This window comes from Protopterus annectens, chromosome 7.part0 (assembly GCF_019279795.1).
Source record: "Protopterus annectens isolate FY-2018-M chromosome 7.part0, PAN1.0, whole genome shotgun sequence".
Lineage (NCBI taxonomy): Eukaryota > Metazoa > Chordata > Ceratodontiformes > Protopteridae > Protopterus > Protopterus annectens.
This window is the reverse complement of record NC_056739.1, coordinates 691,119,256-691,143,144: the sequence shown is the minus strand read 5'-3', so window position 1 is coordinate 691,143,144 and position 23,889 is coordinate 691,119,256. Positions and strand designations below refer to the sequence as shown.

Genomic DNA, 23,889 nt, shown 5'->3' with positions numbered 1-23,889 from the left:
AGAAAAGCTGGCTTTATTTTCAGACAATATAATTTTGCACCTGATAAAACCAGAGAAGGACATCTCCGTGTTCCGGAACATTTTGAGACAGTTCCAAATATTTCCTACATATAAAATTAATGAAGATAAAAAAGGATGTAGCTGTAAACTATATACCCACACATGAATAGGCTCAGCAATACCCATATTTATCGGGGCATGATAACATGAAGTACTTAGGAGTATAGATTAAAAAGACTTCTGTTATGGCAGCTAAGGATATGTGGGAAGAGACATATCTCCAGTCTCTTCCAAAAGATAATATAATAACTAAAAAATTGGAAGATCCTGTTTATGGATATAGATAGCAAGATACAAGCAGTGAAAACAATTTTAGTCCCTTTAACTTTATATACAGGTCAGGCATATTTTCATCAACCAGAAGAGAAGTTGTGGTCAATAACAATAAAGAGTTGAAGGAACTTACCTGGGTGGGGAAGAAGGCAAGGGCTGAGTGGACAAATTGATCCTTCCAATAGAACCATGAGGTTTAGGATTATCTGATTTGAATGGATGTTTTAGAGCTCCAGTTAAGGCTCGTATATATAACACAAACAGAAGATGTATTTCAAAGTGGAACTGGATGATGATGATGAAATGGGGGGGAAATTCATGAAATAAAGACAGAGTGGGTTTTTAGATGCAGATACTAAGGAGAATAACAGCTCTTTTGAATATTGCATTTATAAAGCTGCAGAAAATATTCTAAAAATTAAGCCACCAAGAAAATGGAAAAAGGAGATTTTGCCAATAGGGGTGACCGCAATTAGTGGTACAGAGAATAGGCAAGAGGAGGCTGCAATTCACTGGAGGAAAACTTTTAAAGGAACCAAGGTATTGGGAGCAAATAACTAGAGAGGGAAATGTAATAGAATTAGAAGAGACTAATAAGAGATTTGGACTGCAGGCTAGAGACTGCCTTCCCTATCAGGGATTGATATCACAGTATAGGCAAAGAGAAAGGAGTAGGGGAATATTAAGTGAAAGATATGCCCTGTTATAGTTTTAGCTGAATCTAGAGCAGAAGCTGCTGTTAAAAAAGGGATACGTAGTAGGGCATATAACATACTGCATGATAACTATAGGAAAAAATCAGATGAGTTTAGAAATGATTGGAAAGAGAGACTGGATAGCAATTTACAAAGAAACTATATGAAGCAAGACATGATTGAGCTTGCTGAATATGTGTACCAGGCAGGTATGTCACTAGCCTTAAGCAGCATCCTATCATCACCCAGAATGGTACCTTAATACAAACAGCAAATGATTGACTTTAACAATTGGCTTAGTTTCTGGTGTCATTTTAAAGGGATCCAGTACCTAACAGCTTGGGAGGACATGACTGACAGCCATGATGCTTTGCCACAGATGGCCTTCATCTGTCTCCCCTGGGTTTTAGGCTTCTGGCAAAGGCTTTTGCCTCCCCCACAGTACCTTTTCTAAGCAAAGTCATGAGCACAAAATTAACAACATGAAAAATTCTTATAAATGAAATTAAAGGTCATGCTGCTAAATGCTAGGAGTCTTATCATGAAACTGCACTCACTATAAGCATTCCTTGCCCTGGAGGATGCTGACATTTGTGCAGTCACTGAAACCTGGTTCAAAGCTGTGGAGAGCACCCCAACCGTACCAGGTTACCCATCTTACCATACTTTCAGACCCCAAACAGAGGGCTACAAAGCCAAAGGAAGTGGAGTTTCAATATTTATCAAAGACATACATACCTCCAGGCTGGTGAAATGGTATGACACACAGGAGACACTCCAAGTGCAGTTGACTGTTGAGAAAAGACCTATTCAAATCATATCTAGCTACAGACCCCCAACCATGACTCAGGATGCCCACTCCACCTATCTGCACTTACTTGAATCCATCAAGATTCAACCCTCTACCCTGATCCTGGGTGACTTTAACTACCCAACCATAGAGTAAAAGACCTATTCTAGCCCAAACATGAATGCCCAGAGATTCCTCGACTTCGTCAGTGCCAATGCATTGGATCAGCTGGTCGACACCCCAACACTGGTGAAAATATCCTGGACTTGGTCCTAATCAACATGAGTAACCACTGTAGCACTCCTACAGTGTCATCCTCCTTGGTAAGATCCAACTATAAAGTGATCACTTCTGAAGTCACCATCTCCCCAGATGCCCCCCCCCCCTGTCAGGGTCAAATGAAAAACTTTTCCAAAGTTGACTATGATCTCTTCAGAGCAGGTATAAGCAGCTTCACAGCCACCATCCCTTCAGTTGGAACTAGCACTAATGTCCAAGCCTTCACCAAAAAACTATATGAGCACCTACATAGCCTTATGGACTCAGCAATACCTATCAGGACCAAATTGTTTTCCTCAAGGAAGAGTAAACCTGTCTGGTGGATAGCAGCAATAAACAAACTCTATAACAGAAGGAAAACAATTGCTGTCCAGGACCAAGAAGTAGCAGGTGCCAAGTTGGAAGCAATATGTCCTTTGTCTAAATAAGCAAATAAGGTCACTGGTGAAATTCTCTAAGGCTAACCAGGACATTCCCAGCACCTGCCCCTCTCCCTTCATTACCAGGGATCATGTCCTTAATGCCCTCTCAAAGGCAAATAATACAGTCTCCTTGGGACCTGATAACATCCCTGGTTGTATGCTACATGAATTCAAACATGAGCTCTCAGCTCCATTAGACACCCTATTCAAACAAAGCCTGAGCATCAGCTTCATCCGAGCTGAATGGAGGACAGTCACTGTCATCTCTGTACACAAAGGTGGAGCGTCCACTGACCCAGACAATTATAGGCCCATCAGCTTAACTAGCCTGATCTGCAAGGCCATGGAACACATTATCATGCACCTTATAAACAAGGACATTGGCAACCTCCACACGCTTGACCCCACACAGTTTGGTTTTGTCAAAGGGAGATCATGCCTGTTAAACTTGGTTGACTTCTTTGAAACAGTCACCAAAGTCATGGATGAGAGGAAGATGGTACACACCACATACCATGACTTAGCCAAAGCCTTTGACACTATTCCCCACTCAGGCATAATAGATAAACTCTCCCAGATAGGCATCAACCCATATGTTACCAGATGGATAGCTAACTGGCTCACTGATAGAACCCACTCAGTCAAAGTAGAGGAAGCCACCTCTAGTAGTAGACCCATAACAAGCTGTGTACCCCAAGGATTGGTCTTGGGGCCCCTACTGTTTGGGATATACTTTTCTGAGGTGCAAGCCAAAACCAGTGGTCTGTGTCTGACCAAGTTTACAGATGACAGCAAGCTGGGCGCTGTTTTAAATTCCTATAGTGATGTAACCATCCTCCAAGAGGGCCTTACCCAAACTAATGATTGGTGCCAGAAGCATGGCCTCAAATTGAATGCCAAAAAATGCATCATTATCCCCTTTGGGGAAAATGTCATCCCCACTAATTATCACATTAATAACAACATACTAAGCATGCAATCAGTCATGAGGGACTTGGGCACCCAGGTTGATAGCAACCTGACTTTTGACTACCACGTTGCCTCCATTGTACGGAAGGCTTCCTACATGGCCTATCTCATAAATATTGGTATTTCATCCAGGAACAAGGAGGTCATAACATCAGACACATTTTTGAGTACAATGTCCCTTCGGCATGTACCTTGCCAAGCACAGGCAGCAGTTGGAGAGACCACAGAGGTTCCTGACCAGGAAAATCCAGGGTATCAAACACCTATCCTATACAGACAGGCTAAAAGCTCTGTTCCTCTACTCAGTCTCATACGGAGTGCTCAGAGGTGACCTGTGCCTGGCATACAACACCATTTCAGACCCAGCTTTGATGGAGTTGATGCATATCCATAAGACAAACTTCTCTCATGCAACCCGCACGCAAGGCCTTAACTGGTCTGTGACATTTATATAACTTGTTGGCAGGACAGATTTGTGTCCTAAAGACTCCCCCATCTGTGGAATAGACTCCCTCTCCATGTCAAGCAGAGTACCTCTCTAGCCCTCTTTAAGAGGAACCTGGACAACTGGATGGGAAACAGAAAATATACCCCTGGAAATCCCACTTGTGTTCCTGCTGGACAGGGGAAACAGGAGCTGACTTTGAGGGAACATGGGTGAAATTCTTGGTTAGGCTTATAAGGGATTCCAGGCCAATAGCCTAGTATCATCCTATGAACCTATGAACTCAGAGGAAATATTTATGGCACCTACATATGCAACAAATTCTAGAAAATTTATGATTTTTGTTTGGAACTATTTACACAGTTATTTTTATACCACAAGCAGACTCCAAAGAATTTTTACTCAATTAGATGGCAAATGTTGGAGGTGTGAAGGGGAACAAAGAGGTAACTGGGAGAATGTGGTTTGGGAGTGTAATGAGTTGGCAAACTTTAACAAGTCCATATAGAGTACTCTGTCAGATATACTGGGTGAGCAAAGGGGTGTAACTAAGCAAATGAATCTTCTGAGCTTGGATACAGGATCTGAATTGTCTTTACATAGTAAGGCCTTGTTAAGTTTAATTCTATTGGCTGCCAAAAAAAGCAATTACTTGAAAATGTTTCATAGGCTCACAGGTGTTTACTAGGCCAATGACCACTAGGGCCCTTTTTAGCCTAGCCATGCATCCCAAATCTCTGACAAGTTCTGGTACCCTTGATAAACATGCACGCAGGGGGTTGGGAGATGAAACATTTACAAGCAAAGGCCTAGGAGATGAAACATTTAAAGGTTGTCTGTATCCATTAGAGACGTAGGTGTGAAACCAGGGATGAATTTCCTCTTCTCCATCCAATTGTTCAAGTTACACGTGAATTGGATTAGAGAGGAACTCTGTCTTGCATGAATGGGGAGCCTGTTCCAGAGAAGGGGTAGTTTCTGGAATACACACAAGTCTCTCCAGCAGATCCTATTTATACCAAAGGAAAGGTTTATGTTTTTAGACTGGTAATTCTGTTGTTTGTTGTACAGATATGCAGGAGGTCTGTCCGGGTGGAGTCCGACAATGCCTTGCATGCCAGGCATAGATCTACCCTCAATAGCCTTTAGGAGACAGAATAGAAGGACAGGGGCTTTGAAGCAGTGTGCATTGGACATATTACTTATGCCCTGCTTTCTTTGAGGAACCCCTGCTGACATTCTAATGGAAAATGAAAATGTAAATTAAAGTCTAAACCAACCGTATTTGAAGTATTGAATATTGTAACGCAAATGAAACAACTGGAAGAGGGATCTTTAGAAAAGGTAGGAGCAAGCTACATAGAAAAAAATTAAAAATGTGTGAACAATACATGCAGAAAAGTGTTTTGGAGGAGGAGTGAGTTTAAGCGAAAGCAGGAATCGAGCAATTTATGTAATGTTGAGTTGATATACAAAAGAATATACGTGATGTATAATGTTTGTAACTGGGAACGTGTTAGTACGGTTTGTTTTCTTTTATATGTATGTTTGCCTATGTCTTAAGTGACAATTCAAGTGTTAAAAAAAGAACTCATTCACAACCCTCTATGTTATGACCAGGTATTTAATTTATAGAACATAAATTTGTACCATGGTCAGTTTTCAAAACTTAATCCTGTCATTGAGAACACAACCATTTCTTCAAACAACCTCTGCAACATATTAGCTGTTACTTTTCTCATGCACCTTGCTGTGAGTGCTTTAACGTTGTAAGCATTTTGCATTCACCATACAAAATCCCATTATTAGCATTATCCATGCAGTTTAGGTTGGTCTCTTCATGACCTTTTGCATACTGAGTGAACGTTGAACATTGTCCTGCATTCTAATCAACAAACTTTAGCCCCTGTTTACTTTGATGGAACCTTTTAATTTAGGCAGTTTTCTGCACACTGCCATTAATCGTGCAGCTTCACTCGTTATTTATGTGTCCTTTCAAATGCAACCAAATGTGCAATATCGAGTGTTTTTTTCTTGCATATATCAAACACTGATATCTTATAGAAAACTGCAATGAAGACAGCTCACTTTACTTTTAAGGACAAACCTCTAATGGAGTGCTGAAATATGCTGAACATATATTTGACTTGAAACAAAAAATCTGTGGTTTAAGATGGTTCCTTAGTTTTTACAAACTGATGACTTGATAAAACAAGAGAACTCATGTGACTTAGATGAGCTTACCTTACTGGCTGTAGCTTCCTCATTGTCTACTACTACAATCTCTTCTGCTCTGGCCTGGATTTCTTCACAATAATTTTTAGCTATTTTGCACATATCCTGAAATGTTGAAACAGAAAGGAGAAATAATAACTGAAAATGTAATAAAAATATATTAAGATGTGGTAAAAATTATGAACAGCAGTCAAATATATGTATCACCTATCTCTAAAATGCCACAGATATGTTATCATCTATTTTTAAAATGCCTCAGGTATGTTCTTAGGGTCTATAACATATGTTCAAAGTTTTTAACTTTGAACATTAAAATATTGAATTTAAATGTTCAAAGTTATAAACTTCGAACATATGTAAAAAAAAAAAAAAACCCAAACCCAAGACTAACAGCTGTATGCAGGGGGCCCTACACCCCCGCTCTTTAAATATCCCAACTCCGAGACCGCATTACAGTGCAGTAAGGGAAATCTTCCCTTTATAGTGCGGCCTCAGAGTTGGTATATTTAAAGAGCGGGTGTGTAAGGGGTGCAGGGGGCTTGCTCCCCTGCCTACATTAGTCAGGTAAATTCTGTTTGTTTTTTTTTATTATATGTTCGATGTTTGAAACTTCGAACATTTATATTTGATTATTTAAAGTTTAAAGTTTTCAAACTTCGAACATATAATATAGACCCTGTTCTTAAAGTATAGAACTATTTATTAAGAAAATTAACCAGAATCCCGAAAAACTGCATTTTAAACAACTACATGATAAACTGCATTAAAACATGTTTCTTGTGACACAGCTATTTGCAAAAAGGCCTAGAGCTTTATTATGTGACTAGAAGTAGATAATATTTGTCTGCAGTTTTCGCTTTTGCTGATTGCAATAAAACAAATGTTTTACATTACGTAGTTTTGCAAAAAGCTGAACCTTTCTACATTATTTTGTGGCCAACTGCAAGTTATTCCCATAATACTTTAGATCATGTGAAATATATGATTATAGTCATCAGAATTTCACTGCAGTGGTGACTTTTACTGATTATGTTTAATGACCATTTAGTTGAATACAATTTTCATTAATGTTGACCAAGTTTGAATTATTTTTTGAATTTATTTATATATTTTAAATGATTTTTGCTATTTATATATTTTATGTGATTCTTTGTATAGTATGGGAGCATTTCCATTGTGGCCTTTGTCACAATTTTTCCTTATTTTGAAGTCACTTTTGTTTCGGTGTCATTGTTGACAGTGAAAATGTACATTAGTAGAAAATGTTACTTGGTAACTGTGCCAAAAAATAAAACCAGTTTCTCAGCTTGAACACTGTTGCATAATATTTTAACCTTCTGGCACAATGCATTTTTTCCTGCATGATTTATACATGGAAGGTGCACTGAATTTATATTTAGTGGCATAAATACTGCAATTATTGTAACTTCTTCCCTAATGGAAGGTTCTCTGGTAAGCCATACAGCAGGATGTAAAATAATTATGTTTTTACTGAAGCAGCCTTATCAAAATAGTACAACATTATTCATATAATAGCTTTACAACTGATGCAGAATAGCCACATAATTACACTAGGGAGCTGTGCATATGAGTCTCTGCTGTAAGAAACACATAGGTTCATAGGTGTTTAATAGGCGAATGACCACAAGGGGCCTTTTTAGGCCTAGCCATGCATCCCAAATCTCTGACAAGTTCTGGTACCCTTGATAAGAGTAATCAGGGGCTTGGGAGATGAAACATTTACAAGCAGGGTGGCCTGGCAGATGAACCATTTACAGGTTGCTTGTGTCTATTAAAGACATAGGTGCCAAACCAGGGATGAAATTCCTGTTCCCCTTCCAACTGTACAAGTTACACTTGAATTGGGTTTAGGAGAAACTCTGCTTTACTTGGATTGGAAGCCTGTTCCAGACAAGGGGTAGTCTCTGCGATACATACCTGTCTCTCCAGCAGGTCCTATTTATATCATATGCAAGGTTTAAGTCTTTAGAATGGGTAAGTCTGGTGCTGTTTGTTTTGAAGATATGCAGTAGGACCATCAGAGTGGGTTTTGACAATGCCCTGTATGCCAGACATAGAGCTCCCCTTAAAAGCCTGTAGTAGACAGAATACAGAGATAGGGCCTTGAGGAGGTCTCCACAGGACATTTTACTTATGCCCTTTATTCATTTAGTGAGGAACCCCTGTGGATGTTCCAACTGTTGAATATACCTTGTTAGGTGCATACCAAAGGGGAGATTGTACTCAATGAGAGGTCTGATGAATGTCGAATACAGTGGAACAATGACTTCCTTGGACTTAAAACTAAAATTATCACTGGATATGTTTTCATGGATCAGACTATGTTACAAATATGGATCAAACTTTATTACAATTTTGATATGTAATGTCTGGATGGTGCAGTGGTGTAGCAGTTAGCATTGTTGCCTCACAGCAAGAGGTTCGTCAGTTCAAGTCTTAGCTGGAGTGCCTTCTGTGCTGGTATCTGCATGTCCTCCCTGTGATCAATTGAACTTTAAAAAGACATGGAGGTAGGTGCATGAGTGTGCCTTCTATGAAGGTTGGGCAACAGGCAGCAACTTGACACTGTAAAAATCCACTGCCAGTCATAAGCGGACTGGTGATCCGCTGTGGAGTCTCCTAACCAGGAAAAGCAGAAAGACTTTTATTATCTTTATAGTTAAAAACAAAAATATGTCCATCCCTTAGTACTTTCTGGATATTGGTAACAAGTGAGAATATTTTCTGAGCATCCTTCTGCGTATTGTCAATTAATCCAATATGAAGATACACTCTTTTGTTTTCATATTCTTTTCTACCACACGTTAATTATTTTCAACTTTACTGGTCTTAATTTTGGCTGTTTTTGGTTCAACAAAACCTCCATTAATCTTGGCATTATAATCACTTATAACCAGCATATTTTTAATTTTTGTCACTGATGTTGCTATTTATATTTGTAATGTTACTAAAAGTTAATTACTGGCCCTTTGGTTCTGTGCTGTGACCTCTTGAGTTTGGCATCTAATTTTCTGAAGTAAAAGGCAATATGAAATGGCTCTGGCTGACTACGTTTGCAGATAACTACAAGCTGGGAGCACTAATTCAATCATTAAATGACTTATCCATCCAGCAGCAAGGTTTGTGTGAAATAAATAACTGGTGCCAAAATCATGGACGGAAACTAAATGTCAAAAAATGCATTATTGTATCCTTTGTAAGTGGATCCACCCCAGGGAACTACTACATTGTCAGTATACCTAAGAGATGAACCAAGTGTTTAGGATTTTGGAACTTATGTGGACAGTAACCTAATTTTTGGTCAATGTGTCCATTGTCATAAGAAAGTCCTTCTGTATTGCACAGCCTATAAATAAATATATTGTGTCTAGATCTAGGGATGTCATTAATCTAGGGATGTCATTGTCCTCCTGCACTCAGCTGTCACCAGGCCAGTCATTAAGTATTATGTCTCCTTTGCCATGTATCTGCATGGACTCATGCAATAACTGATAACACCCACAGAGATAACTTTACTAAAAGGATACAAGGCCTAAAAAATTAGTCCGACATGGACCATTTCAAAAACCTGTCACTATACTCTGTATTGTACAGACTGCTAAGAGGTGACTTCTGTCTAGCATATAAGTTATCCTTTGAACTAATATTGATGGATTTACTCCACATCAGCAAGTCAAATGGCATCAGAAGTACTGAGTCTAGGGATGTAAACCTCTTCTGCACCATCAACAGAATGGTTGGAATGACCGGTATATGTTGTAGATAATACCATTACTCTGGAGCAATCTCCCCTTCCACACAGAACAAAGCTCATCCCAGTCCATATACAAGTACAACTTGGATCAGTGGATGGGAAACAGAAAATGTATTCCATGAGTGACCCCTCTACTACTAATGGATAGAGGCAGCTCCTAAATGGTTTATCCCATGCATGAGCTCCATTAAATTATCTATGGTATGATCCCAGGTATTCTCTTTAGGGGTAATATATAATTATTGACCATGGGATGAGTAAAGCCAACCTAACACCAAATGGGATAGGTTAATTTGAGCACCAAAAGGCAAAGTGGCTAGGCTTAAAATGACTTACAAGGGTAGCTAGCCTAGTGCTTACCTAAGAACCTATGAATCTATTTTATTTCATATTTAACTCTATGAGTTTCAGTCTCACTGAATTAGACGATCCACTGGCTATTCACATAGTTCAGTGCTTACCTCTCAACTGTACAGATTTTCACCTCATATTTTTAGTGTGTTCCTTCTAAAATCTGTACTTTTCTAGCAAATAGCTGAGGATTGAAGTCATTAAATGACAAATAAATTTGAGTTTAAGACTCCACATCCTTCAGAAAACTCATGTTAATGCAAAACCTAATATTCTATCAACTCTCTAAATTTGTTAGAGTAATATTTAAAATCTGTCCCTATTTGTCCCCCCATCATTTTAGGCTTTATTCAGATTTTTCGCTCTAAGAGGTTGAGAGGTATGTCGGTGTCTGTCTATACTCAATCTGGAAACTTTAGCAGTTTAAGTTTTACTCAACAATTTTGAAAATTAAAATGTTCTCATGGGTTTTACATGTTACATAATTTATTTATTTATATATCTATCTACACATAGATATAAACACACACACACACACACATATATATATATATATATATATATATATATATATATATATATATATATATATATAAATATAGATATGTGGGTTATGGGTAACCCATTGAAAGTAAAATTTAACGAACTCTATATTTTGAAGTAAAATAAAGCAAAATATGGAGTTATTGAAAATAAAATAGCATCTTTTTAACTATTTTTTACAGGAAGGAAAGCCCCTCTTGCAGTCTATGTTCAATATGATTGTTATTAGATCTCTTGAACTTAACTAACATGCACTCAGACAAAGTATACTATGGCCACAAGGGGCCAGCAACCAAATAAATAGATAAATAGATAAAAAGCTATAGAGATATATAGATATACACACACACACACACACACACACACACACACACACACACACACACACACACACATGCAAGCTCACGTGTTTATATTGGCTGCATAGTGAATTTTATGAGCTTTCAGTTTTTAGACAGTTTCTGTCACATTTTGAAGTCAGGTGCCCGGATGTGCTACTGGATCTAGAATAGGCCTCACCTACATTTTTTGCCAAAATGGTAAAGAAGGTCATCTGATTAAATGCAGTGTTTCTGATATCCATAACAAATAATCCTATTTTAGTTTAAATGACAATGAAGTTGCACAGTGAAGACTTTCTAGCAGTATCTGTGAAGGTTCTGTTATGTCCTGATGTTTGGATACATAGTGAGCAGAGGAGGACAAACACTTTGATGACTATGTTAATATGTTGATGTTTAGGATCACAGCTCGTAGGCATGGGTCATGGTTCTTAATACTGGTGTAAAACAGACTCACTAGTGTATAAGACGTGTGCAGAGAAGCACAGAGTATACAGTGGTGCACTCTGCTGACCAATTCCTCACAGATCCCTAATGTAATCAGTTATAAAAGTCCAACTCAGCATATTTTTCCCATTTAAAGTGAAAACTTATCTTTGTTTTATTTTTTTAATATGGTTAAGGAGGGGTCAATGAAGGAGGGAGGAAACCAAAGTTTCTCCATGTTGCGAGCATTAATAGACAGTGACAAATCAATTGTCCTATCTGCATGTAACATAAAAGAATTAAATAATTATGTTCATTTTTTTATTATTTTATTTATTTATTTTGTGGTTTAGTCAATAAAAGGAAAACAGTACATTTTATGTATCCGACACCCATGCCTTCACTCTGTACTTATTTTCTGCATTAGCTGCTCTTTGTTTTAATATATAGCTGGGGAACAAAGCAGAACTGGGCACTGAACATTCCTGTGAGGGGAGTGAAGGTGCAGCTGTGGATCATTCTGATCGAGTGGCCACTGCCTACTCAGATACTGTACATAGATCACAACAGATTCATTACTGTAGAATACAACTTTGTACTAAGGCATGTTAGGTATCTCTCATTACATAGCTTTCCCCCCACTGCACTGCTCTCCACCAGCATACCAAAAAGTCATCAATAAGAATGTTTCACTCATTGGACATGATGGTGGAGCAAGGGTCATTTTCCTTTCATAGTAAACAGGGGTTTGGGTGATATATAAGCCTTGGCTACAGTAAAATGTCATTACATGGGGGTGGTGGTGGAATACATGTGGCTGCGACATCAAGTTTGCCTGCATCACAGGGAACTCCATTGATAGTAAGATTTCTCTGACTGTGCATCGGAGTTTTTCTTTTTTTAACTTCTATTCCTCTGTATGATGAAGCACATGTCAGCAGGAATGGGGAATAGTTGAATTGACAAACAGTATGCCAATTATTTGTACCCATCTGAGGTACCTATATTACTCAATTGGGACCAGCCACTAAAAAGATGATGTATGTATTGCATGTGACTCATATCCTTGTTGGGGGTGAGGGGATTTGCATATATACAATCCATATGTGGATTACTATGATTACACAATGAATTAGGGCTGCATACAATATCTTACCCCAACGGTGTACATTTTTATATGAATTACAAAGGTCTTTAGCATGATATTCTTCTGTGTACAGGGTCTGCTCCAGAGCATATAATACTAATGAATTATACATGTATTAAACATTATGTAAGTGGTACTCCCTTTTTATTTTGTGATCCATGTCTGTGCTGTACGCTTGTTTCTCATGCTTTCTTTCACCTTCTCTCCTATCATTTTGGTGTAGTATTCCATGAGATTAAGTTAGCTATCTTCACTAGAAGGTTCCTGTTTTTATTTACATTTTTAATCATTTAATTTTTGTCACTATTAATACTCTGGAAGTTTCTTATAAGACCCCATAATTTTCTCCGCACAGAAAAGTGCCTTATATTTATCTTTGCTCTCTTTGTCTTAACCTGATCTCATGTAAAAATCTTCCTTGCCATATATTGTTTCCTGGGACTTTCTGAGCTTTTCAGTTTTGGCACAGTACCACATTGTATTGCTGTATTGGAAGCATCACTAAAAACATATAAAATTACTTCAGTATTCTGTTTCTAAATAACAAATATTTCTTTCAGCAATTAATATAGCAAACTGTTGCATCACACTTGGTTGTCCTAGCTAAAGCTGATCATGGCCGCACCATTCAGGTAATGCAGTGTGGAGTCATCTCTTCCATGCTAACTAAAACTATATGTGCAGATCCTTAACATAGTGTCTCAGTGCAAATAACCTTAAAAAGAAAGACAAGGAGAGAGGATAATGGGGTTGTCATCTTCCACATTGTTAATGACCAAAGAAATAATGACTGCTGCAACAAGGTGCTGCCTCTAAGATTATTTTATTTCACTACAATTAATCAGCCGCTGTTGTAACGGATTGCTTTTCATTCATCTGCAAATCTGATTGCAGTTTTAAACTCACTGAATCCGATCATGAATGTAAGACCTATTTTTCTATTCTTGTTTTCTACTTTGCATTATTTCAGCAGTTCTCATCCTCAACATAGCAGTCCACTTTTGTTTGATTTCTAGTGTGCTGTGCATCAAGGATTGTAGACATTACTGAAACAACCATCTCATGTCTCCTGTTTAATATGGCTGACCTTAATTATCCTGATTAAGGCCCAGTTCTATGTCATTGTCTGTTGCAGGTCACCTTATATATTAATAGCCACGTTCATAACTGCCTGGTACATAATTCTTTCTTAATTTTGCATAATACTTACTTCAGTGATTCTGACCATGATCATAAAAGCCTCTTCTGGCTCAGGCCATTCTAGCCGCTGCAGAGTCGTCCTGATCTGGGTGAAGCACAATGCCAAGTCCACTGCTGATGAGCTGTGCTTGTTGAGGTCACCGGGATGTTTCAGCTGGAGATGCAGAAAACAAACATCCTATTAGTAAGCTTTATTACAAGGAACAGGTGCCATTTTCTTACAAGAGAACTGATGTGCTGCCAAATTAAAGACACACCCAGCAAGAAACCTCTCCTTGTTTTATAAGAGACTGAAGAGAAGAATATATACATAATTACATAAAGCATTAATCAGTGAAAATGGTGGTGGAAATAGGGGACCCTGATTTGAATAAATATCTCCACAGAGGTTAAGTGAATGAGGCAGGCTGAAGTAGGGGAAGAGCTATTTATTTTTTGTTTTATAGCAAGTTTGCAGACAATATGGTTGTGAAGGTGTAGTTTGGTTTGAAAATGTCATTAGTGGATAAGCTGATTAGGCTAGGTATGATATGAAAATTATTGTGAGTTTGATTCTGAGTTAAAGAGATTTGAAAGTAGAGTTGGAGTTGTTCATGAAATGATGTTAGGTACCTGAGTAAAAGAAGAGGGGGTAAGATAAGAACCTGCCAGGGAAACATTTTGGTTGGTATAAGCCAGGTGTGAGGAGATGTAAAGTAGTTGAGCATTGTGTTGAATGGGTGCAATTTGGAAATAAAGGCAGGAGGTAAACTGGGGTAGCTGAAATGTTGAGGTACATGTGGTGGTATTAAAAGCAAAATGGTAAAAGCTGCAAGTCAGAGATTCGAATGTCAGTTTTATAGGAGAAGAAAGTTGAAAGGTATTTTGATGAGATTAGCTGACAGGGAAGTACATATAGAAAATTGTGTAGGTGTTATATATTGCTGATGGAACAAAATGTGTTTAGAACAAGATATTATAAAAAGGGAGTAAGTGGAAGTTTAAAAGAAGGCAGGCAGGGAGATGTGTGGGTGTAGACAATACAAATGGAAGGAAGAGAGGTGTGTGAGATGATTGGAGTGAGATGGAGCTAACTTTTGCCTGTTTGTCATGTGTGGGAGGAGTCTGGTTAGGTATAAGGGAGGAGCAGGTGATGCTGAGAAGGATTAGTTAGTGAGGATAAAGGATGCTTGTATTTAGAATAATGGGACAGTGAGTGTAGTAATGAGCAGATTTAGTGAAAAGAAGAAAGTGCATGAAGGGTATGATAGAGTGTTAGTTGATAGTTTACATGATAGCTAGCACAGTAGGAATTTGTTACATGAATGGAACTGCAGGCATGTGTGAAGGTTGATGCGGACGGGTATGAGTAGTTAGTGCAACAAGTTTGCTAAAAGCCAAGAGTGGTAGTAGGGTACAGGTAACAGTGAGGGTAAAAACAGGTGGTATGTGTAGATAATGAGATGATGTGCTGTCTGGGGAAGTGGAAAGAGAAAGAGGAGGGGGTAGGTATGAAGAGTATAACAGTAATGATCTTGGGGGTGGCTAGGGAACTGGGGTGGGAATGAAGAAAACAGGATAGAGGTACATGTGCATTAGCATATGGAATTGAGAGATTAAGGGGAATGAAATAGTTTAGAGACACATATTAGCATTAGTATGAGTTATTCTGTACACACACACACACAGTTACACAATGGTAGTAAGTCAATCAAATGTAGTAAGAGTTAAAGATAAAAATGGAGCACTGTTCTAGTGTTTACCTGCAATGCAGCACAGACAAAAGGGTTAAACTGGATGTTAAATCAGCTGTTTTAAACAGCAGCCAGAGACAGGTATGCATTGTTTGTTAGCAATATACAGGAAGCATCAGAAAATGGGTTTCCCACAGCCTAAAGCAGTTAATAATTTAAACAACTAGCACTAGCCTAGCTTTGGGAATTATGTAAGCAGTAGTACATGCCTAGTTATTTTATTTTTGTTTGGGGAAGTAGTGAATTTCCTTTGCTGATCCTGGATATGGGGGAGGGCAGAAGTTTTCAGCTCTTAGGAAGGCGAATGAATACTTTGCTCAGGTATAAACAGTTGTGGACTTGACAGAGAAGAGGGTAAGAGTTATTATATTTCAAAGACCTAAAAAAATGAGAAGAGACATAATAAGAACACAGGTAAAGAAACAGGAGGCAGTACATTAGTTTTTAGTAAACACTACCAGGAAAGGCATAAAACATTACAATAATTAAATGCATGTCAATCATATGATTGGGCAACTCTCTTTAAAATTTTCAAGCAGTCTAAGTGCCTACAGGAATAAATTACATTCAATCGAGCAGTATCATTACACAGTTTTGATACATATTGATAGCATCATTGAAAAATAACTGCTACAGCAGAAATGTGCACTGCAATTATATTAAAGATACTGCATGGGTATACCTTGTGATGTCTTCTAGCAAGTTCAGCAAACTTGGTACATAATCTTAACAAATAGGAGTCCATACATTGCTCTATGCAGAAAAACAGAGTGCCAAATACAATGCAGTAAGAAGAATAGATAACTGCTAATAAAAGTGCACTTACTCGGTAGTGGGACAGATGACCAAGATCCTGTTTGTTACGGACAAGGAGGAAAGCGGGATATCGTTAAGATGGGAATACATTTAAGCTACACTGCTGGCTGTGAAATGTAAAGGAGAAGTAAGCTTGGACTGGCAGGGGTAAGGGTTGGACTGGAAGGGGTAAGGGTTGGACTGGTAGGGGTAAGGGTGACAGTGCAGAGATTCATTTGGAGTACAACTTGTGATTATTATAATATATCTATGAGCCTAAGAACCTAGGAAGCTATTGACTGCACTTGATGTTATTTATACTTAACAAATGTGTGGCAGAGTACTGAGTGTATGGCAAATATTCTTATATGAGTATGAAATGCAGTGAAAATACAAATTGCTGATAAATTCAAGAACATCAATTTGGAGCAATACAAGTATCAAGAATGACTAAAAAAGTTACAATGTTGCTTGAAAATCATGATTATAACACACCACAAGGATGGGGTGCTTACATCTTCTGCTTCAGCTTTTCCTTAAGGGTCAGGTAGACCCCATATCTTTAGAGCTTTGTTAAAATAGTATAACACTGAACACCCCTTAAGTCATTTCTACATGGGTAACGTTATTTTTCTGCTGATAATACCACTAACAGATCTTTCTTGTGCAGTAGTTCATATTACATTGTTAGCTTGCATGTTGCTGCTTATTTTTAAAACTAATTTTGCGTGGAGATCCTGAAATCTACACCTGCCACTTTTTCAGCTTCTCAATCACAGCAGAGGGGGAGATGTAAACTTATTCAAAAATCCCAGAAAAGACAACTGAAAATTCTTATCAATCTTCAAATGTGACATTGATTAAAGGAACATGTGCCTTCTGAATGCGGGCTTGTAACCAGTATTTTTGTATAGTTATGCAACATACTTCATATGCATGAATGCATGCATGTTTTCACGATACCTCATGCTTATGATAGTGTCACTCTACAGGTTATATCAGAACTTTTATCATGCTGTGCTTTTTCTGTTTTGTGCTTTCATTTTCTGATCATCGGCCATCTGTCCTTACCACTCAGCTGGCCCCACCAGTGGTTTCCTACTAGTTGCTGATTCACTCCCTTACAGTGAGAATCAAGCACATCAGGGGTGGTGCCAACAGCTGCAAGAAAATGTATGTTTTGCTTTATTACCCTAACCATCTAGAATTAGCAGTTTTCCTGCAGGCTCAACAGTTACTTCACACAAAGATGTATGCATGCATGTATGGTGACAACCCATGCTAACCTCTGGCCTTAGGAAGCATGTTCTTGCTAGGTGCTGACTATGGGTGATGCACCTGCACTCTTACAAGTACTGGCAATGTAGAGAGCAAAAGTTACTCACTCCTTTCAGGATAAGTGAGCTAGCACTGACTGCACTGCTACTCACTCCCTTCAGGATAAGTGAGCCAGCACTAACTGTACTGCTAATCACTCCCTTCAGGATAAGTGAGCCAGCACTGATTGCACTGCTGCTCACTCCCTTCAGGATAAGCGAGTTAGCACTGACTGCACTGCTACTCACTTCTTTCAGGATAAGTGAGCCAGCACCAACTACACTGCTGCTCACTCCCTTCAGGATAAGTGAGCTAGCACTGACTGCACTGCTGCTCACTCCCTTCAGGATATGTGAGCTAGCACTGACCGCACTGCTACTCACTCCCTTCAGGATAAGTGAGCTAGCACTGACTGTATTGCTGCTCACTGCCTTCAGGATAAGTGATCTAGCACTGACTGCACTGCAACTCACTCCCTTCAGGATAAATGAGCTAGCACTATCTGCACTGCTACTCACTTCTTATAGGATAAGTGAGCTAGCACTAGCTGCACTGCAACTCATTCCTGTCAGAATAAGTGAGCTAGCACTGACCGCACTGCTACTCACTCCCTTCAGGATAAGTGAGCTAGCACTGACTGCACTGTCATCTCCCCAGCAGCCAAGCCACTAAGCAAACTTCAGTTGTTTAGGTCATTGTCAAGGATTTATCCCTGTACACTGTGTAACCAGAACATGCTGAGAAATGTCAGTGTAACAAAACATTGCACTGATTTCTTTTGTTTGGGGGAGGGGGGGCAGTGGGGAAGGTTACTCACTCCTCTCCCAACAATTTTCTGTGAAATGTCCACAGTATTTACCTACCTGAGTACACTGAAGTTGCTTCTCAAGGACAGCCTTCATGCAATCCCATGAATCCCATTTTTAAATTATATGACATGCAATGACATCAGAGGAACAGGAAAATACATCATGCTGTATTCCCCTGGTGTGGGATGGCAAGTCATGAACACCTCAGCACTCCACACCATCTGGCCAACTGGCCAGGAGCTTGAGTCTGTAATTGAACACTGGTCACCTGTAGTTTAAAATTAAAAAATCCATCCTCTTTACTAATGAAGCAACACAAACACACTATGACTGATATCATTAGTATTGCTATTATTATTATTGTTACTTGATTTAAATTCTGAAACATGTTAAAAGCATAATCATTCAAATTACCCAAATTAACAACTTATTTAAAAAGGCCTGTTTCTTATTGATTATGGCAGCCTTGGTTGCTCAATGGACATGTCCTGAAATGAACTGTACTGGACCAAGTAAAATCCTGAAAATGCTGGTATTCTAGTGTAAAGCTAACAGTATTGCATTAAAGACTCTGAATGACATGCATTCTTGAGTGAGGAACTTAATGATTCCTTTGCATTACATAAGGGACATAATGTGGCAATACAAGTAAGAAAGTGCTAACAAGTCAATAACTGGTGCCATGCTGAATGAAAAAAGTATGGCAATGAAATACATTTCTCAATGGAGGTAAATTAACACTTTTGCATATTAAACACAATAAAATCATGTTAATAACTATAACATCAAACAGAACTTTTATTTTTCAAAACAGTAATTTTCTGCTGCTGTGCACTTTATACAGAAATAAACAAAAGGTTAATTTATTTTTAGAATCGTCTGACCCTTATGCTTGAAATATGGGAAATTTTTAACATGCTCAAGTGCATGTGTATGCGTGTGTGTGTGTGTGTGTGTGTGTTTGTGTGTGCATGTGTGTGCGTGTGTGCGTGTATGTGTGTGTGTGTGTGTGTGTGTGTGTGTGTGTGTGTGTGTGTGTGTGTGTGTGTGTGTGTGTGTGTGTATGTGTGCGTGTGTGTGTGTGTGTGTGTGTGTGTGTGTGTGTGTGTGTGTGTGTGTGTGTGTGTGTGTGTGTGTATGTGTGTGTGTGTGTGTGTATGTGTGTGCGTGTGTGTGTGTGTGTGTGTGTGTGTGTGTGTGTGTGTGTGTGTGTGTGTGTGTGTGTGTGTGTATGTGTGTGTGTGTGTGTGTGTGTGTGTGTGTGTGTGTGTGTGTGTGTGTGTGTGTGTGTGTGTGTGTGTGTGTGTGTGTGTGTGTGTGTGTGTGCGTGCGTGCGTGCGTATGTCTATGTACGAGTATATTACCTGATCAACCTTTATAGCTTTCTTTACTCTTTCCATTGCTGTTGTGTAGGCTTTCTCCAGCCATTTTGGTAGTGCCTCTCTGAACCAACAATGGAAATCCGTCAGCTCAAGAACACTTTCCCTGTGAAGTAAATAAAATAAGTTATCTGAAAACAAAAGAAGTAGCCTGTGTTTTATCTATCTTGATTTCTTACAAGTTCATATAACATTTATCTATTATCTTATCAAAACCTTTTAGGTGCTACAATAAATATATATTCCTTATTTCTAGGGAATTTTATAAACCGTGCGAAAAAAGCACAAGTTGATGTCTGCACACTACAGGAAATGTTTGCTTCGAAACAGATGTCAAAGTAGTTTTGTATGACAAAAATACTTGGAATAAAATCTCATAGTGGTCTTTTTTACTTTGCATAGGTATAAAAGTAAAATGACATTTTTTTTAGTTTGGATCCTCAATGACAAAAGAACATTATTATAGCAACTTGCAATAATACAGACATTTGGATTCCTGTACTTCTTTTCCTTACATACTTTTGTTTTTTTGTTCATTTTAAACAATGGCACATTGTCTTTTTCCCATAGTCAAACGCATTTGTGGAGTTTCATAACCGGAATAGTATGAAGCTTTTCTGAGCTTGCATTTGATTAGCTGTTTCAAGGCTCAAAGCAAAGTGATGCATTTGGTGAAGAGGATTTCACTATATACTACAAAAGGGGTTCCATCTGTATAGTTACCATGCAATCAATTAAGTCCCATGTCATGTAACATACAAGAAGGTTGACATGGCATGTTGTCAAAATTACAACACCTAGCAGATACGGCTCTTCTCTCTGATATGCAGAAATTATGGGAGTTTTTATAACAATGTGGGGAATGAAGAGGGGAGGTATCTTTGTATACTGGCATTGTGGAAAGGTTCCCCCAAAGATAAAATGCTGAAATATTACATTTTAAGTAGGTAGTGATGATGAAATAACACCTGACTAATTGTGATTTAGCCAACAGTACTACATTTCTTTTATCAGTTTAGAAGTGGTAGTTTCTGAAGTATGATCTGGCTTCCTAAGCATGTGTCCCAGAAGTTCTCATATCCAGGTCTGGGATCCATATGTTTTGTTCTTGACAAACCAGAGACTGCATTATTTTTCACCCAGTATGGATGGAATTACCACACCAAACTCTTTAAGAGATGTGCATTGAATGAGGTCAGGGGGTCATTTTGTCTTCTCTCTCTCTCTCTCTCTCTCCACTGAGCCATCCATTTTCCATCATTCTGAACTCACGGATTTATACCACTGATAGAGATAAATGAATCAAGCTTAGAACATTCCAGAGAGTATATCACTTTGGCTTGAAGATATTACAATGTTGTCAAAGGATTAGGTAAGTCATTAGCCCTGCTGATAATAACTGTTAAACTTTTACATTTAATATGCTGCATGTTGAAAGTCTTGACACATTATGTTAGTAGGTAGCTGTATGTCTCAGAATCTGTACCTGCTTTGTAAGAAACATCTCCGCTTATGGATGTCTTTTACTAATACGTACAGTTGGAACATGAACTCTGCTGTTGCAGGTGACATTAAGGCTGAGATGTCAGCAATTCCCTTCTTTACTTCTTTAGCAATCTGCATGAAAGAAAAACACAGAAAAGTTAAAGTGATGCAGAGAAAACTCAGAAATGTAAGATTATGTAATTTAGCACAGAGACAGAAATTAAGAATATTAAAACACAGAAGCTAGACTTAATAATTGTGAATGTTGTGTAAACTCTGATAATGAAAAGAAAACATTTCTCTTGATAAATAATGCATAGATTCTAGACCTTTATCTGACACAGTGGACTTTGATAATATATTATCCTATTTTGATGCATGCAGCTGAAGAAGAATAACTATACATTTTTGTTAGGAATTTGTAAGTCAGTGTCTTGAAATAATTTAATTCTGATGTTCCAGTGCATTGTTAATAATATAAGAGAATTCTGCATAGACCCTACATTCTCTGATCACACTGCAATCAATTTTACTATGATATTGTTGTATGATTCAGTAAATGTTGGTCACTGAGACATAACGAAAACATTCTTAAGGATCTAACTGATTTACTGTTAGAATCTGTTATTTCCAACATGGCTTCCTAACTTTAGAGCAGAGCACAATACTTCAAACTCCTTGTTATCACTCAGAGAACACTAAACATTCTTATCGGTGAAATTGCACAACATTGAAAAGTAAGAAAGTGACAAAAACTTAATACACAAGGTTACACCATCAGTTAAGAAAAGGCTTGACCAGTCTTGCATAAAGAACCTTAAATTCTTGTGTGGCACTAAGTGAATAGACATAAATTATGACATACCACAATAAATAATAAATAATTAATGTGCAATCATTATACTGAGGTGGAAATGACTGCACTTCATATAAAAAGACTTCACCCCTATAGATATGACCCTACAATACTACTTGTTGCAAGCAGTATTCAGAATAACTATGCCAACAGACTACCATCAGATATCTCCAGCAGTTTTATAAATCACATTTAACACTATTTATGGAGCAAGATGCAGCTTTATGTATTGAATGTTTTCCTCAATGTTCTGATTTTCAATATTGTGGAGAGTTGTTGATATGGATGTTTGGCTGTCTCTGATAAACAACAAGCACATCAAAGTATTATGCTTTGATCTAAAGTTACAAAGCCCTGTGATGTAGATAATGTTTAATTTACACATGATAGAAATCATTTAATGGAAAATTAAGAGGTTTATTAATCATTAAAGTGACTCATTTAAAAAGTCTCAATAAATAATAATATTTCAACTTAAAATCTGCCTTCTCTGTCTGAGAGAGAGACTAAGTCGATGCTCAAGTATAAATTAAAGGAAATGAGTCACAAAGAGAATTAAACCTATTTTATGTAGCTTAACTAAATTGCTTTGACTATAATATTCTAGCTATGCATAAAAACTATAAAGTTAAGGACTATAACAAAAGCTACTCTTTCTGCATTACATGGATGTAATTCTTGCCAGAAGTCTAAAGCTTTCAGTGAAGTTGCTATGCATGTGTTTACAGAAATCTCACTTATTTCGAAGAAAAATATATATTTAGTTGATACATACTTCTCATTAATTAATATTCTGAGGGTCTAAAATGATAATAAGGCAGATTTCTGAAATAAAATAACTAAGAAAGAAATTATAAGCAGCTGTTAAAAAGCTGGCAATGACCCAGAGAGTTTGAATAATTTTCCTTGCATTGGAAGCCATCCTTGGCAAGAAAAATTATTTTAAGTATGATTTGGCACTTTTCCTACTTGATTTCACTGCATTGTTGAAGATACCTGTGCTATTTATTATTTTTTCCTACACCTGTTTAGAATTTTAAGTTGCATTTTTCTACTGCTGTAAGGACTGCTATTCTGCAGTTGTAGTGCTCTAAATACATTATATCTGTTGTTGCCAGAGGTTTTAGGCATCTATTTTTGTGGTGCCCTAACACTTGGGCTCCAGGAAAGGTCAATTTTACATTAAAAGGGTCAAAATATGTACTCTTGTGGCAGGAGAGGATTACTTTCACCTATCTGAGTTGGGAATTGTTGGTGGAAATCTTATTTTGTGCTTATTTGATTGGCCTGAGGGCACAAATAGGTTAAAAGTTGCTTTTTTCACCTTGTATATATAAACCTTCAATTTGCATGGGTCTCAGCTCACTTAAACAGAACTACTAAGCATCTAATGATGATGCCAGAGAGTTTGAAAAATTTTGCATACATCTAAAACCATCCTTTGCAGGAAAAATGATTTTAAGCATTATTTTGCATGTTTACTGCTTGTTTTCACTGCGTTATTTAAGATTACTGTGGTACTTATAGGGAATAACCAGACTTTAATTTGTTAGCTAAAGTTTCA

The 23,889-nt window shown here is 37.9% G+C and overlaps 1 protein-coding gene across 1 annotated transcript in view; it reads right to left on the bottom strand.

Moving 5' to 3' along the window:
* The window catches only part of UNC13D (unc-13 homolog D), a 1,205,501-nt gene that overhangs the window by 269,108 nt on the left and 912,504 nt on the right, over positions 1-23,889 (bottom strand). The window contains exons 19-22 of the mRNA XM_044077226.1: positions 21,471-21,601; positions 19,970-20,090; positions 13,962-14,105; positions 6,178-6,273 (exon numbers count right to left, since the gene is read on the bottom strand). Coding sequence (XP_043933161.1) covers positions 6,178-6,273; positions 13,962-14,105; positions 19,970-20,090; positions 21,471-21,601 — 492 coding nt within the window. The remainder of the gene's footprint in view (positions 1-6,177; positions 6,274-13,961; positions 14,106-19,969; positions 20,091-21,470; positions 21,602-23,889) is intronic.